This window comes from Acanthopagrus latus, chromosome 22 (genome assembly GCF_904848185.1).
Source record: "Acanthopagrus latus isolate v.2019 chromosome 22, fAcaLat1.1, whole genome shotgun sequence".
Classification (NCBI taxonomy): Eukaryota; Metazoa; Chordata; class Actinopteri; order Spariformes; family Sparidae; genus Acanthopagrus; species Acanthopagrus latus.
In genome coordinates this window covers 7675296-7692880 of record NC_051060.1, presented here as the reverse complement: position 1 = coordinate 7692880, position 17585 = coordinate 7675296, and the positions used below count along the sequence as shown (strand labels likewise).

At 40.4% G+C, this 17585-nt stretch overlaps 1 protein-coding gene across 2 annotated transcripts in view; it reads left to right on the top strand.

Annotated features, from left to right (window-relative positions):
* The window catches only part of fam184a (family with sequence similarity 184 member A), a 150195-nt gene extending 133653 nt beyond the window's left edge, over positions 1-16542 (top strand). Inside the window, exons 19-22 of one of the 2 annotated variants that reach the window (XM_037086776.1) lie at positions 4502-4619; positions 5784-5888; positions 8505-8761; positions 15485-16542. In XM_037086776.1, the coding sequence (XP_036942671.1) occupies positions 4502-4619; positions 5784-5888; positions 8505-8761; positions 15485-15569 (565 nt within the window). In that variant the 3' untranslated portion in view covers positions 15570-16542. The remainder of the gene's footprint in view (positions 1-4501; positions 4620-5783; positions 5889-8504; positions 8762-15484) is intronic. The other variant, XM_037086778.1, reaches the window with a different exon arrangement.
* The last annotated feature ends 1043 nt before the right edge of the window (positions 16543-17585 follow it).

The following is a 17585-nucleotide window of genomic DNA, read 5'->3' as shown; positions in this document are numbered from 1 at the left end:
AATTTAATTTAATGATCAGCAGTTTTTATATTCTGGCTCACTTTCCCCCGGTAAAGAAGCATTCCCTGAGCCGTCCCGGGAGAAGATCCACTGTCTCCCATCTAATTAACTGAAACACAGATTCATCTTAACCGGCAGCTCTGTCCCTTCCCGCCTCATCAATCTCTGCGGTGACGACAGCTACTTCCCTCCCTCTCCAAAAACAGCCACTGAGAATACGCCAACATTTAAGTTTCATGAATTTTTAAATGTTTCCTTTTCCTGCATCTCTGCCTTATTGTTGGGTCCTGTGGGAGTTTGCAAGCATGTGTGTGAGTTCAGAGTGTGTGTTTGTTTGGGTTTTAGTCATCACGCCAACTGGAGACGTGGTATGTATTCACGTCAGCAGAACTCCAGCTCGCAAGTGTCTGTTAAAATCATCCGGACACCATCTGGAAATGTTACCATAGCAACAATGCTTTGGTTTCCTGCCAGATTACCCATTAAAAAATGACCAGTCGGGCACTGTTTAGCTCAGTTGGTAGAGTGGGCGTCCCACATGCGAAGGCTTTGTCCTCACTGCAGCAGCCCCAGGTTCAAGTCCCAGCCTGGGGCTCTTTGCTGTGTGTCACTCCCACACTCTCTCATCCTGTTTCCTGTTGTATTTTCAGCTGTCAATCTATCAATAAAGCCATATAAAGTCCAAAAAAATACTTTGAAAAAAAAAAAAGACCAGTTAAACATTTAATGAGTTCAAACAACACTTTCTGGTTGGCAAGCGAGAGCAAAGAAATTCGGAATTGGACCTGGAGAGTCATTGAAAAAGCACTTGAATTGGTAACATTTGGTCCGTTGAGTTTGCTAAAGCTGCCAGCTGCAGCTGCAGCAGCAGCAGCAGGAAAAAAATTACAAAAGACAAGCAGAAGGTACCCCGCGACCCTGCAGAGGATTAAGCGGCGTACATAGAATATGTACAGATGATGGATGGATGGATGGATGGAAGCAGAAGGTAGCGATGATAACAGTAACACACACCCAACACTTCCCCGTGACCGTCAGTCATTGTCAGGTTTGAGTTATAGCACCTTGAAAACAGACTCACATTCACCAAAAATGAACTGAAGAACCACATCAGAATCTCGCTGCAGCTTTGCTACAGACGTTTGGGGCACTAGTGTCTGTCCAATATCTCTTATCAGCTTAAACATGCTGCGGATAGATGTGGATTTTTTTCATCCCCTGCAGGTAAATCTGTCTGACGGTTGCGTATAAGCCAAGCAACAGCAGGTGCGTCTGTCCAGTCGCTTGAGATACTCTGTTTATGTGATCTTAGACAAAACCCAAAAAGAAGATGGAAGCCGTGGGTGGCACCGGCCTCCCTCTGCCTTTCATGTGTCACTGACAGTCCCGCTGGGTGTCACAGAGGATCTTCCTGCTCACTGAAGGGTTGCTGATGCTGCGGCAATCGGGCGTAAAATAGCTGGACTCTATAAACATTTGGCCCCAGTGTGCTCCTGCCCGGAAGAAAAAAGCGGCCACAGTTCAACCGGCGAGAGCAGAGATACATTCAGTTCAGCTGGTTTTATTGGCACTAGAGACCAGACGTTAAAGTGTGAAATACAAACACCGAAAACTACAGAAATAGAAGAATTGTGATTTTGTTTTTGGGGAGTGAACACGTTGGAGCAAGCGGAGTGAAAACCTGGATGTCTGAATCGGATCATGAACTCCCCACCAGCCTCAATGGGAACAAATGAGCTCCATTTGGGGAGTTCACTGACAAATGGACTCTCTGGAAGACTGTCAGTGTATGATTCTTGGCTAAAGCGTCTGTTCAGAGCAATTAGGAGAAGCGTTTGAAACAGCACATCATTTACAGGCAGTTCCTTTTTCTGATCTGGAGAAAAACCTCCTGTTGCGTTTCAGCTATAACCAGACAAGCTTACCCGGTGGCTCGACCCAAAGCGCCGGCATTTGACGACCAGGGAATGAGACTCGATAATCTAGAATGGACTACTGCAGTTTTAGTATGCCATTATCAGACAAATCAGTAGTCTGATGAAAAGTTAATGGGTCTTCCTCTGCCGCGCCCAATCACATGCTGGCTGGCTCCTTAAGTCTGCACTCACACGTCCAAACTTTGAGAACTCCTGTTTTAGAGGTCAATAAACTGACTAATGCAGCTTTAAAAAGGCCATTACGATTTGCTAAAATATCACACCTTCTGTTTCTCTGTGGCTGTTCAACAGTTTTGAGTGGTTAAATAATTCAAATTCAGAATTCAATACGCATCATTTAAGCCACAATGTTCCCTTCTCTTCATTGTAAGGCAACGCCAGACAGAGACGCTGCTGGAGCAGCAAAAGACATCCAGACATGTGAGCTACTGAAAATGTTTGACAAACACGATGAATCGGCTATCAGAAGTCCGCAGAAGGACCAGCACAGCGGCAGCGGGCAGTGTATCTGATGAAACTGCAGATCAGTATGTATCAGTGTCACTGAGCAGAGCTCCGGTGGCTGCTCCTGCACGGCGGCGGACATTCCATGGAGAGAGCACAGTTTATCGGGAAGACAAGCTGTTCTGGTGCTCGGCCTTTAAGAAACTGTGATTTCACACTGTGGCGTGAATGTCACAAAGAGACCCCTCAGTGGTTTGTGCTGTGCTAGTGTGGGAGGTGAAAGGCTGCTTAAATCACTGTCACATAAGGGACTGGTGAAAGAAGAAATGGGCTCATAGCTGAACATGCAGTGGAGCCTTGTTTGATCAGATCAACACTGACAAAAAATAACCCAACATTTAACAATTTCTGAGTGAATGTGAGCCCAAAATGTTGTTTCTTTACTGTGATATTATCATCTGTTGTTTGTAGTTAAACATGTTTGTATTCAAAGTATTTTTTCCTCCAAACTGTGATCAACTTAAGTTTAAAACTAACATTATCAACCAGAATGTGAAGAAAGGACAGTGTTGACGTGTTTATGTGCTTTTTGTAGAGATGTCTATTAAAGTTAGCACGCTAACCAGCTAGCCCTGGTCGTCCTGTCCCGAAATACCACTAAGTACCAACAAGAGGCGATGATCTGAAAGCCACCTTAGTTTCAGCAAGAGTTATCAGCAAAAAACAGGATGTATCCTCCATGGTGGTGAGATAACATTGTCCTTCCAGATTTGAATGCATCATATTTTTCATAAGACTTGCACTGTGAGCAGCACTCTGTTGTTGACACACTCGGCTCAGTTTGTCGTTTGTTAATTTCCAGTGATACATATACCCTGTCCTGAGGGAAATCTCTGTATTCATGTGCTCTGTTGGTCTAGAAAACAACGTTGACATCTCGAGCCCTGGTTTCCTGTTTAATATTCCGGTGTTTTGTTGTTTCACCGAAACTCATTGTACTTCAGATGTAATTTTTGTTTGTTCCAGTTCAGTTTAAACTTGTATTTTGGATCTCAGTGGGCGTCTTGAAATTCTCACAACCGAGGGGTGAATACAGCAATATCTGAAAGTATCCAAATTATGTTACATTTTTATCAAGTCTAAAAATTGCAGTGTTGTGATAAATGCTTGAAGCTTCATAGTCCTCAAAACATGCTTTGATGAACAATTTCAGTTCATTCCTGTATCACATTCAAAGGCTTACACAATGACGTGATATGAGGTGTCGGGCAACTGATGACTTGAAACTCAAAGAAACTTTCCAAAGTTTGTTCTCTAAACTGCTCTAAAATGTGCTGCTGTTGCCAAGTGGAAGGGTTCAAATGTGTTTTGTTTCTTTTTTATTACAATTTTAAAATATGAGTCACTTCCGAGGCAACAGTGTCACTTGTGATTGGTCGTTCTCGCTTGAAGAACATTTCAGCCGCCTAATGCCCACTCTGCTCAGCGATCTTTAGCATGTGTTGCATTAGAGGAAATGTCACCGAATTTTAAATGAATCGGAGGTTTTTACACAAGTGGTGATTTCTCTGAGGGGCCGCTCGGAAATCCATTATAGAGTTTTCTGAAAAATTCTCATAACTCACAGAACAAAAACAACCTCCGGAGGAACGGCTCAGCTCTGTTTTTGATTTGAACGCCCCGCTGCTTAATGGTTTTTGTGATGAGAGGAGAGGAGGGCAACAAAGGGAAAGGACCGGGTACAATTACTGTTTTATTGATCAAAAGCTAATGAAAAAGGAAAGCCTATGAATCACTCATCTCTTTACTCCCTGTAATATATGCATTTAATTCTCTTAACTAACAAAAGGTTCCATCCAGCACACACACACTTTAAAGAGCAAGCGCTTCACCTCGCCCTCTCTGATATGTATTTGATATTTGATGTTGCATATTTTACACACAACCTGCTGAGATCACATCTCAAACTGAGCATTTTAATGCAGTTTACCTCTGAGGAAGAAGTTATGAATGCTGTCTGCATTTTTTATAACTTAATTACTGTATGTACCTAAGAGTCTGAATGCTGCTCGGTGGATCCCTCACGCAGAATCTTGATGTTTTTGTCGCTCATCTTACAGGCTGGAAGGAACAGAGGAGAAGTTCAGGAACAGGGAGAGTCGTCCTGAGGATCTGCAGATCATCGCTGAGCTGAAGGACATGGTGTCAGAGAGGGAATCTTTAGTCAAGAAACTTGTGGTAGGTAACTGCTGATGAGGTAATATGTGTCTAATATACAAAAGAAGGTAACAAGATTGTTTTTTGGTTTAAGAAATGTGTGACATTGGTATCCCACAAAGACATATAGTTCTTGAGGAAAGCACTTTGTAAGTAGTAGTAAGTTGTTGGGGAATAGCTCAATAGCTTATTTGCTTCCACGTTGAGAGTAAGATGAGTGAAGGCTGAACTTGTCACATACAGGATGTCAGTTTTTGAGCTTTATAGCCATGTTCCCACTTGCATTTTTTAAAGGTCCCAGATAGTGGAAGTGAGATTTTCTCACCCAGTGATCATTGTTTTATTGATATTTTGTTTATCCCTCAATTTTGTTTGGTACAAGGCTTGTGTTCAGAGTGTAATTGCAGTTTCTTCAGCGATATTTGTTGCAACCGGCCCGGTTTAATCACAACTTTATTAGCCCTGTCAATCATTTGGGAAAAAATTCCATGTTCACCCTAGTTTCTGAAGTGTGTGCTTTCATTTTCTGGAGGCATTTCTTCATCAGAAGTTATACGACATTGATAAGTTGGGTTTTAGTGTATTTCACCATGCATCTCCCATAGACTTCAATACAGCTGGCACCACAGTCTGGCCCCGAAGCAGACTCAGTGATGTAATGACCCTTCGTCCTTTTTAAGGTTCCTCGCATTAACACGGCCAACTTTAATTTCTGTCTTTCAGACAGTTTGTGATCCAGTGTACTTCACCTCATTAACACTGTGGTTTTCACTGGGTGTGTCTGGAACACCGGTGACAATAACAAAAGGCCACTGTGGTTCCACTGCTCTGATCACATGAAGGTGACTTCATAAATCAGCTTACAATTTGTCACGGTGTAGTGCTGCTGCCATTGAGGGGTCCTGAGTCACGGGCTCGTGTCTGAGATCCACAGTCTGCAGTCATTTTGAGGTGAAGAGTTGAGTGCTTCAAAGTTAACTTTCAAGTGCTGAATCCAGGTAGGAAGAAGAATTTCAGGGAAGCGGTTTTCATGAAGGCATCAAAATGCAGCGTCAAATATGTGTCTGCCTCCAAAAAAGAACACTGCAGACAGACCTCTTAAATGTGTGATTTTCAGTCATTTCACAGTCCCTTGAGTCTCCCGCAGCCTTTCTGGCTGTCAGCTAACATGGTTTTCTCCTCCAGGACGATAAGAAGTTCTACCAGCTGGAACTCGTCAACAGGGAGACCAACTTCAACAAAGTGTTCAACGCCAGTCCTAATGTAGGAGTTATCAACCCACTCATCAAGGTAGGCCCTGATATCCTGTAACACACCACACACAGGGGCACTCTGATCAGCCCGCCGCTTTATTTTACGACATAGCAAAGATGATATCCACTCCATCTCATTTCATGTCCGTCAGTGCTGATCGATCAGAAGAACAATCAGCGCTGAAGTTTTAAAAAAGGTACGATTGCATTGTAACAGCCATAAATCATGGCCGCAGTAATTTTCAGACATTACTCTAACTCTAACATTACTCTTGCTGTTAAGAAATTAGACCATTCTGAGCAGACTGTCAGCCTCCACCAGAGCGTTTGCAGGTCGAGCTGAGTAGGAAATCTGCTGCCACAACAAAAAAAGGAAAGTTGTTTTATAGCAGAAGACAGGATTATGATGTTCCAGCAAAAAATAACTTAAACTTTCACTGCAGTGGTGGACGGTAGAGGGCCGATGGAAAATCAATTTTTACAAGTTTATTCTTTTTAGTACAAGCAAAGTTGCCAAGGACAGTGAAAGAGGACAGGAAACAGCACAATTAATGGGAAATATGGGGTATTTTTTTTTTATTTCATTGTTAAATAAATGGAAGCTGACAGTTGTACAAGGTCTCATTTCTTTGCATAGAACATTAACTATTAATGTTTGTTGAAGTGAAATAACCTTCAGCTTTTATGAAAAGGATCCACAGTATACACATATATAATACCATTGCATCTCAAATCTAATGAACGTATCAATCAGCTGCTTTTGTTTGCAACAGGATCCATTAATTTACTTTCAGTGAAAGAGTTACTGTGTCCCATTTTATTCCAGAACTAAAGGGATACAAGTGTTTTTTTTTTTTTTGTAATTCAGTCAAGTTAAAAATTGCATTGATTAGAAGTGTAAAAAAGCTTTAAAAGGCCCTGAAAACATATTTAAATAGGTGACTGATTACTTCATGATAAATTCTTTGTTAAACTTGTTAACCACTCAAAAACCAAAGATTGATATTGTGCTGGCAAAATGACCAAACAACCTCACAGTTGGAGGTATGTCTGTTGTGTGACAATACAAGGAACTTACGTACGTGATGTCAAGTATGTTACAAAGTTAAAGGTCTAGTTGTATGATATTTGATTTTTGAGTCTCATTCCCAACTCTCCCAGCCCCAAAACTACTTGGTTAAGTCTCGGAAAAGATCATGGTTTCAGTTAAATTAAGTCATTAGAAGTATGAAAATACTGGTAAGTAAAGAAAAATTGATGCAGACATTTGTAGATGAGGTTTAGGAAGTCCTTTTGGTTGGGTTTAAAATAGCTATGTCACTCATGTAACTTCAGTTATGAACTCACCTATGTTGGGTGCTCATGAGTTAAAAAAAAACTCAACTTTGTCTTTCACACTGGATACAAACAGTGTTGTCCTGGGTGAAAGTCCTTGTTTGACGCAACCATCTTTCCCCATCCTACTCAATTTGCACACTTTATATTACTTCTGCCTGTCTTCTTCCTTGGCTTCTGTAATGATTACTGCAGCAACTAGAGGTCGCCGGCTAATATAAAACTTAATATTGGTCGAATTAGCTGCTTTCAAAGTTAACCAATGTGGTGTTTTTTGTTTTTTTTTTAAGAATTGACTGACATGGACTATTTTAACTTAAACCAAGATTTCTTTCTCTTTCCAAACCTTTTTTATATACAAACAAAGCTAACGTGTAAATCGTTGCAATCTTTGGCATACTAATTGGGTTTGGTCCTGAAACGCTGCCATAACCAAAGCTCCACAACTATGGCCACATTTTGATTCAAATGTTGCTAAATCCTGATTGGTGCATAGTCATCACATTTTTCCAACTGAGCCCCGCCCACTTCATACCGGTAAGTCCATCAAAAACAAAAATGTAGAAGAAGTCTTTGATTAAATGACTACAGCTCTTCTGGCGTTGGCAGAAGATTGTGTGGTCATGTAGGATCCCTTTACTGATATAAAGAAGCAGTTTGAGAAAATATGTTTTCAGGGTCTTTAAAGTTCCTCATGCTCCTGAAAAACATATTTCACCTCTCACAGTATGTCTGAGCTGAATGGTCCCCTCTGCATGATCAGTATATAACTGTTGACACCATGTCTCAGGTCCTATAACTTCCAGTATTTATGTTTCCTGCTGTTACATGTATTTATTCCACATATCTGTATATGTGTTGTGTGTTCACCGTGTGCTGGTTTTTTATTTATGTGTTTGTGCGTCTAAATCTGCGAGTGACTCTTCCTCCCGGTTCGATTGTTCTCCCTGACTTTTTCTCCAGCTTTCCTTTGCTTTCCAAGCCATTTGTTAGTGTGAGATGTTTTCTGCTCTGACACATCTCTCTTCATCTGAATTTCCATTCTGCCCAGAGCGACTGATGCTTTAAGACTGAGACTGATTGATGCCAGTCTTCAGATTGATCCATTCACTCTGCTTCGATCAACATCCAAATGATCAAGTTAGCACGCTGCTCTTTTCCTGTCTCTCACTGGATGGACGTCTAGGGCTCTGCCTGTCCTCCATTTTCCCTCTTTTTCCTCCATTTCCTCTTATCTTTTATTATGATTTTGTTTCAAACTTCCCTTTTTTGCTCCTTTTTTGACCCCCATGCCCCTCCTTTTCTTTTTTGTCTGTAGCAAAAGAGAAAGAATGAGAAAACAGCAGCCAGCAGATTCAGCAGCTCTTCTAATGTCAGGGCTATGGAGGCATCGGGTATGGGCGTGGGCGTGGCAGGTTCGGGAAGTGGGCAGCCCCCACAACCCCCACCACCACCCCCAGCCCAGCCCAGCCGCCTAGAGCCCCTCCCCAACTCCCCCCTCCACCACCTTGAACTCAACTCCAACAAACCTCTTCCCCCGCCGACCCCTCCCACCGAACCCAAGAAATTCATGAGGTGAGACCTTTTCAGCCCCGACGGGCAGCAGCTGGTCAATCCACGCATCAATCATCCAATCACAGACTTGGGTTTAATTGGAAAAATCCTGCTGGTTAATGAGGGTTAAAGCACTTTTAATGATTTGACTTGTAGCCTGAGTCAAACCTTGAATGTAGAAACTGTGACTTAGGCTGAGTGTTCTCTCACAAAAGCCTGAAAATAGAAACAAATCCTACCAGAACTCTCTGTTGTTTCTGGCTTTCAAAAGAAACTCCTCAGTGGGACGGTAACTGGTGTTTTACATTTTCATCCCTTCCTGCCAAGTGTGGCCCTTTCATAAAACATAAGTAGCATGAAATCATTGTCATCACAAGCTGCAGAGTGTAAAATAACAGCTTTCAGACACTCTCATGTGTTGTATTCGAACACTAGTCCCCACCTACCTTAGTTACTGTTACTGCTGCGCCTGTCAGGCTCACTCTCCTCGCACATTACATGTGTACTTTACAATGATGACTTGGCAGATTTACTCATTTGAAATTATAAATAGTTTTGATTAATTCCAGCTAGTGTTAGACAAAAGCAGCTTCCATTCTGTTTGAGCTTAAAAGGCATCTGTCGCTATCTTAGCCTACTAAGCTAGCATTAGCTACATGATTTGGGGTTTTTTTTGTTTCTTTTTTTTGTTTCCAGCTGACAAGCTGTAAAACAAAACCTGTAAAGTTGTCTTAAATATGCACTTGATTAATACCATGCTAAATGACTGGGGCTAAAGCTGCATATCTGAGGCAAAAGTTAGCATCCTCACCAGCTCATGATCCATGCAGAAGACATAAAGTTGCTTGATTCTTTTTTTTATAGTGCACAAATAGTGAGACATCTGTGAGAGATGACTGTTTTTCATTCCAACCTGGCCCCATTTACTTGCTAAGTTTACACACACAGAAAAGCATCACAGAGGTTATTTTTATGCTTTATTGTTTACATTTACAAGCAGTTTCACTTTTAGCATTACAAGAACAAGGGCTTTTAGGCCAGTGTCTTTGGTTACCATAAAACTTCTAGGAAACATACAGTGTGCTGTGATACAGAGCAAGACAGAGCTGCTAACATTAGCTTAAACTCTGAATAGTAACGTTAGCATCCAGACCGCCATCCACAAAGTGTGAAAATGCCATGCAATGGATGTACGAAACGGGAACAATGTTAAAGTAACTTATAACCTCATAAAGTAATGTAGTATGAAATGGCCTTGGAAGTAATGCTGTGGTAGAATGCATGTTAGCCGGATGTGCTAAGATCTGCATATATGTAGTATTACTCCACTTAATTATCTCATTTACACTTGCTAAGCTTTACGCCTCGTTTCCACACAGCACTTTGTATGTATGCGAGTAAACCGCAGATGTATTTGTTCCAATGGTAACATCAGTGATCTCTGAGAAAATGTTTCTGTCATGGTTTTGGTGGCATTTGTGAAGAAATCAATTTCCTTGCATTGAACACAAGGGACAGACTTTCGTAATTACAGATACATAACAAAACTGTGCGGAAACGAGGTTATGATTGGTGATAATACAGACTGTCTCCTATCAGGTTCTGAGGTTTATATCACAATATGGCTGATCCTCATTAGATCAAGCACAGAGCTGCATTTCCCCGCAGCACATTTGACCTGAAGGACATCAGCAGCATCACAGGTGTTTCAATAAAAGCACTGAGTATTTAGAAATTGACATTACAACCAGAACATCAAAACGAGAGTCCCATATGTGACTGAAGCTTCAAAGAATGGCCTTGGAATGCAAAAGGGGCATGTTTTTATTTATGTCCATTTTGTCCTCTCCACGTGTCCGTCCGTCTGTTAACAGTGTGCATGCTGTCAGGTTTCCATTTTCTGTTCAGGAAGTTATTCAACTTGCTGTTAATATCTCTTGTGGCTCATTGTTGTGCACTGTGTCATTTTGTGGCTCGTCATTATTCATCTAATTTCCAGCATGTTGCTCACGCTGCACTTTTTCTACTCAACTCGAAAATGGGGTTGACTTTTTTTTGTACAACAAATAAATAAAAGATTTTTTTATGTGAATTTATAATGCAGTAGATATTGTCTTTTGCTATGATGGACTGTCCCCTCTGTGTGTGGTGGTGTCTTATTTTGAAAAACCGCTTTACCTCTCAACGTTGCGCTCCAATAACCGTTCTCTTGTTTCTCGATATTGGCTGTGATTGGTGGCCGGTGGTGTGGATTTAATTATGATTATGAATTATGTAACATGCTTCTTACATGAATACATGCAGTTTGTGTATCGCATGCCAGGAAATGTGTTTTAACGGCTGTATTATTGAAGTTTCTAGCATGTGTGAGCGCGTGTGTGAGTGAGCATGTTTCTATATCCTGCTGCATGTTCTGCTGCCATCCATGTAAAGAACGAGATGTGGTGGCTGCTTTGCTAAAGCTCGGAACAAACGCCTTACAGTGGGACCTACCTCTTGCTGTTATAAAATGCACACACACACACACACAGAAACACGCTCGCAACACAGCCGAGCCGAGCAATGACAGTATGAGGTCAGATATCGTAGATCTGCTTTGAAATGTTTTCAGACTCCATTAAACGATTGGACCCTCCTCCTCTCCCCGCACGCTCTTTGTTCTTGACAAACATTTGTAGTTGGGCTGATCCCCCTGCCCCGACATTAACCCAGCTCCCCAACGCACTGATGAGCAATTTGTTCAGCTGACCCCTTTAAATTAGTTGGTCCTCAAAGCAGTTTTATCTTGAAGCAGGAACAAATCTCATCAAAGTGGACTTTCAACATTAATCAGAACAGGAATATTACAATTGATTCTGAATACTAAACAAAGAGCCAAACAGCAGCGAGCAGAGTCACTTAATTATTTAGAACTGTTTTCTCTAAATAAAAAAAAAACAAAAACAGAAAGGATGCTGTAGACCAACTACTGACTGACGCTTAAAGCAAAGCTCCTGCAGTAGATTCAAAGAATGTTTTTTTTTTTATATTTCCTCCTTCTACTGTACTTTTCGTTCTATTACTGAAAGACATGGGAATGTAAATTAAACATACACTAACTTAATGTTAGTCAAGGTTTTTGCCTGGGACATACACAAATATCCTGACACTGATTATAAAGCTGGTACTTATCGCTCTCTTGCGACTAATGAGAACACGGTTAAAGCTAAACGTTTTAAAATTTGATAGGATGATGTAAAGTGTAAAGGTCATGCTACAGAATGCTAAATGTAATCAAAAAGGGAAAATATCTATACCTATATAAAAATGATCACCTGAAAATGCAGCTAAGAAGTTTCCAACATCTGCATAATTCAGAGAATCAGAGCGCTAAAAATGTGAAAGTGCAGCATTAAAGGAGATCATCCTCTTGATTAATGGCACATTAAGAGGGTTTGGTTTGTGCTCCATGTAAACATGAGGAAACTATATGGTCGGGAAATGAGAACATGCTGCAGCTTTAAAGTCCAATTCAAATAACAATTAGTCATTCTTTTTTGTCGTCAAGGATAATGTTAACTTGTGAAGTGTGTTGATAGGAATGTTGTATCATTAAAAGGAAGAAAAACCCGACACGACAAACAGGCTTTATCGTCTGTTTTGCTCTACTTTACCCAGTTGAGACCTTAAACTCATGAGGAGACTGTTAACTGAGGTATTGAATCAAGTGACAAGTAGGGTCAGTTTCTCATAAGCTTACATGCAATAAGACTTTGGAACCAGTACTCGCCCCCTGGTGGCCGTGAAAACAATGTGGTTGAAGGCATAGAAGCACTGGTTTCACTTTTCAAACCAGGGTGATCCGTCTATATCTTACACAGTCCATGGCGTCGGCAGAAGACAGGGTTCCACACGATTAATGCCCAGTTGGTATGGTAGATAATATCATAAACAACAGGCTTTATTTTTAAAAACAGATTATAACGAATATAGAACAAAAACATGTTGCTCCTCTCCTGATCCTGATGGGACTGTTGGGCCCGGCAGACATTTGTTGCCTGATGGTAGCGGGGTAAGCTTTTGAGTGTCCGGGCTTTGCTTTTCAATCAGAACCCGACTTATAAGATTTCTTGCCGGCCCCCCGAGATCTCATCGCAATCTGTGAAGAGTTAGTCACATCATTACCTACTCTCGTCTGACTCTGTCCTTCCGTCTTCATCTTTCTTATCGTCTTCGCTTCTCCTCTGACCTTGATTCCTCATCACAGCCTCTTTGCCAATCTCTTTTCATGTCCTCTCGGTCACATTGCAATCCCATATGTCTCTGCTCACATTTTCTTTTCCTCTCGCTTCTCATTGCTCGTCGACAAAATCTTAACGTTAATATGGTAAATGTAGCTTTTTATCACAACTTAATGCCCATACATAGATTATATAACTTCTCCTTTGACCTGCTGATGAGAATATGACAGCTGTTCGTATTCTTCGATTGTTTTTAGACATCTTGATTTTTTTCTTCTGTGCCTTAAAAGCTCCCCATGGATAAATCCATAGATATATCATTTTTTGTCATACACACTTTTTTTTTTCCTTTTGGTTTTGTCACAGCCCAACGTCTCTTCATGGATCAATAAAGTTTCGACTTCGCCTTTGAACACTTCCTGTAACTGGAGGCATCGAACGGCAGGGAGAAAAAGAGATTTCACTGGTGTTATTTTATGATGGATGAAAAGCTACAGTTAGACAGCAGCACTGTACTCTAGTGTTTGTTCAATATGGGACTGTTTAATGTGAAATATCCCAGTTAATATGTTATCAACTTGAAACAGAATCCTCATGCCCATGAACAGTGTGAACTTGATTTTTCAGGCCGCACAGAATAAAAGCCCTTTGGGAAGTGTTCGACTTCTTGTAGCGTAGGAAACAACGGAAATACGACCGTCGAAGTCTAAACATTACCCTGGGGTCATGAGACTGTTTATTTAAGGGGGAGCCAATTAAGAAAGCGGACGAGGCTCCAATAGGTGTTTGTTGTGATCGACCTCATTAGTTCAAACTTTGGGGAACTGTGTGTTTCCCCCTGAGGACACGAGTCAGGGAGAAGCTACTGCCCCATGTGGTCAAACAGACAACGCCAACGATCAGCATCCACCCCTAAAAAAAACAAAACACAAATAGCTCGGAGCAGTTCCTGAGGGTTGGTAGAGTCCCACAGAGTTTCTTTGTCCTGCAAAAACATCGACATCCTAGAATGGAAGGTGAACACCTACAGAGTTTGCAGACGAAACACATGTACAGTGTGAATGCAATGCTGTGTCCAGATTCCATGCTGGAAAGTTGACAAAACATAAAGTCTTAACTCTTCAAACTTCAAACTTTCAAACACATCTAGGTCTTCCTCAGGTTAACTCCATACGCTGAAAGCTAGGCCATGAAAAAAACATTTTAAATTCCTTATGTCAACATTCATACTAAAATGAAAGTGTCAAGCTACTCAAAGCTGAAAAAGATAAAAATATATTAACCGTATTTAAGATTATATCTGGTGATCAAATCCTACGAAAAGACCAAAATCAGCCTTGTGTTAGTCCATTAATACTTTCTGACCCTCCTACCCTATCTGTGGCTCTCGGCCCAAAGCCCACTGTTATCTGATGGAGACATATAGAGTATATTTTAATTAAAAGAAATGACTCAACATCCTCAGCCAGCTTTGCCCTTTAGTTTTTAACATACGTACCCAAACAGGAGGAAACAGTGATTTGGTTTGGCACTATTTTCAGCAGCGGACTAATTAACTCAAACTCAATAGCAACTGCAATTCCAATGTATAAACACGAGACACAAAAAATACATAATAATCTGTTTGATTCATCGGCAACGCTATAGTGAAAAAACAAAATAGATGCAGAATGCAAACAATTCCATCGGATGTAATGAATATATATTACAGTACATGAATTTCCTGCACTGTGCACGTGTTGCATCATTTCTTACTCCCAAAAACTGTACAGAGTTGACTGTTTTCCTGTAAACCATCTGCAAAAACAGCTTGTTAGGACAATTAGTGTATGAAAACAGTTGGTATGTAGGAGGGAAGTCTCTGCTCTGCTGCGGCTTACTGGATCTTGCCAACGGCTCTTCTGCCACCCTGTGGACAGAATAGTGAATTACACCCCCAAAAAGCAATATTAAAAGGGTTTAGATTAATGATATTAATACATAAAATGAAGCTCAAATTGCTTCGCAGACACACTAGAAACAAAACGATACAAAAACAATACAAAAAGATGAATACGTTCATAAAAAAGGGCAGATTCCTAAAAGAGATACAGACGTGCAACAGTTACTGTGCGCCTGTCTGAGGAAGAATCCACTGGTATTCATATAATCTGATGGTTGTGCTGCTGTGCTGTGTCAGGCTAGATAAATCAAATCCAAACATGAATTGATTTTGTGCAATGCAGCAGAACTGCAGCTCAATTCTGTGTTTGACTCAGTGGAAGAATTACAGTTTAAGCACAAACAGAGAGGACGAGGGCAGAAAAGTGGACTGAGCCTCAAATGTCAAAATAAAGACCAACTTTACGGACATTGCTCCCGCCACTCAGTCATGTGTAGCGCAGCACTGAATGATCCTCTGGCTTCTCCCCTGACTTGTCTTTCTCTCTTTCTCTCTGTCTTTTGTTTTCCTTTTGTTTTCTTTTTTTTTTTTCTTTTCCTTTCTTTTTTTTTTTTTGCCTCGTGGTGATTTTTGCGCCCGCAGCCCTCCTGAAACAAAGACTGACTCCGCCATCGACTCCCCGGACGCCCAGCGCCAGGAGTGGTTCGCTCAGTACTTTTCCTTTTGATTGACCACAAACCTGCAAACACAAGGATTCAGCATGTCAACCAAACTTGAGAAGAAAAAAAAAAACTGAGATCCAAAAAAAAAAACAAAACAAAACAAAAAAAGAGAAAAAATGTTAAAACTATTTGTTATTTACTGTCATTGATCGGTATGGGGATCAGTTCACTTTAGACGCAGCCAGCTGGAAGTCTAATTCGTGGTTTGAGGATTAATTTGTCATTGATCTGTTCGACGAAGCGCGCAGAGCTCGATGTCCTTCATCCTCGCTCCGGTGAATAATGTAAAGATGACCCGCTTCCTGTCGCCTGGCTGAGGGGAAAGTGAACGGATCCTGACCATCACTCTGATCTGATTTGATTGTTTGATTCTCTCTGATTGTTTCACTGTGGATGAGTTTCTCTCTTAGTACAGTGACAATGATCATCAGTCTGTTTCGATGTTTATTTGATTTCTTTACTTCCTGACTTTTTTTTTTTACTTTTTTTTTTTTTTTTTTTTGCACTTTCATGGAATTAGAAAAAAAAAACATTGAGTGGTGCATTATCATGCTGCTAATTGCCATCGTTGGACTCCAGTAAGAAACATATATATAAAGAAATATACGGTAGGTTATTGTGCTCTCTCTGTACGTGGGCCCACTGCATACAGCATCTTAGACTAGGAGCGCTGATCTACGACCAGTTCGCCCTCCTCATCAACGGTGACATTTCCACGGACCTGATCCTAGATCAGTCACACTTCTCTGATATGCTCCATGAACATAGGCTCTGGTTTTAGGACGGCACCATCATGGCGAGTTTGTTACAGCTGCATAGAAGTTTCAGCAGATTTTGGTAGAATATTAAAACCTGTTTGTATGGTTGTCTGTCTCAACACAGATATAATGATGTCTCACCAATTTTAAAAACAAAAATAGCATATTTTATATTTATATTATAATGTGTATGCTTAATAAATAATTATTGTGACATTTACCTGAGTTTGTGTGTCGTTTATTTGAATGAATAAGTGGTTAAAGAGATGGAAGATCATCTGTGACTCGAGTACTGAGCCACAGCACATTTTGAGGCAGAAAAGGTTTCAAATGAAGTTGTTTTTGGTTTGCATTATTTTATCACCGGTGTATCAACAGGCCTGGTCAGGATTAGAAATTTTTTTTTAAAAAGCTGATTTATCACATAACAGCAACTGCATTAATAGTGATATAAGCCCCATTTTAATGGATTACACTTTAAAGTAACCGTCATTAATAAATGGCAAATTTAAAGTAAATTTGATTTTATTTAATATAGTAAAGTAAGCTAACCTATATTATTCAAATCAATCATATGACAAAACATACATGAAGTTACTTAAAGTTACACATAAATATAGCCCTCAACAACCATGTCACTGATTGTTAACAGTTAAATAACTAAGGTCCAATTAACTTTACCATTTTGGATAATGTTTTTTTAAAGGGTTACATAATAATGATAATGTTATTAATATTATAAACTTTCTTTGTGTGTGTTTCATGTGAAAGCAGACCTGGCATGAACATAAAATACGTTCCATTCTAATAGTGAAAATAAGATAATAACTAAGTAAACAAATAAAGACGAAAATAGAAAACAAAAAAGCTAAACATTAGACCATGAAAATAAACACAGAAAAATGATATTTAGAAATGATTGTAATATAGCAGCAGGGTTTGCCGGGGTGGCACAGTATCTCTTGACCACTGCATTCAATTGTGATGGTGCACACACACCCTAGTTCTCTCAAATCTGAACTTGCAGTCTTTTCACAATTGGATTGTACTTGATTAATTCATTTGACATTCATGAACTTCCATACACCCTCAACCTCTGGTCAAACCAGTGAAAACTTCTCTCAAAAGAACACAACACTGCATCACAGACAGAACACGTTCCCAAATCATTACAGTGAGTAAATCCGTCTCCGGGCAGATTGCAGAGACGCTACATGACAGCAGCAGTGACTGTCACTGTCTTCATCACTAGCTTAACGTAAA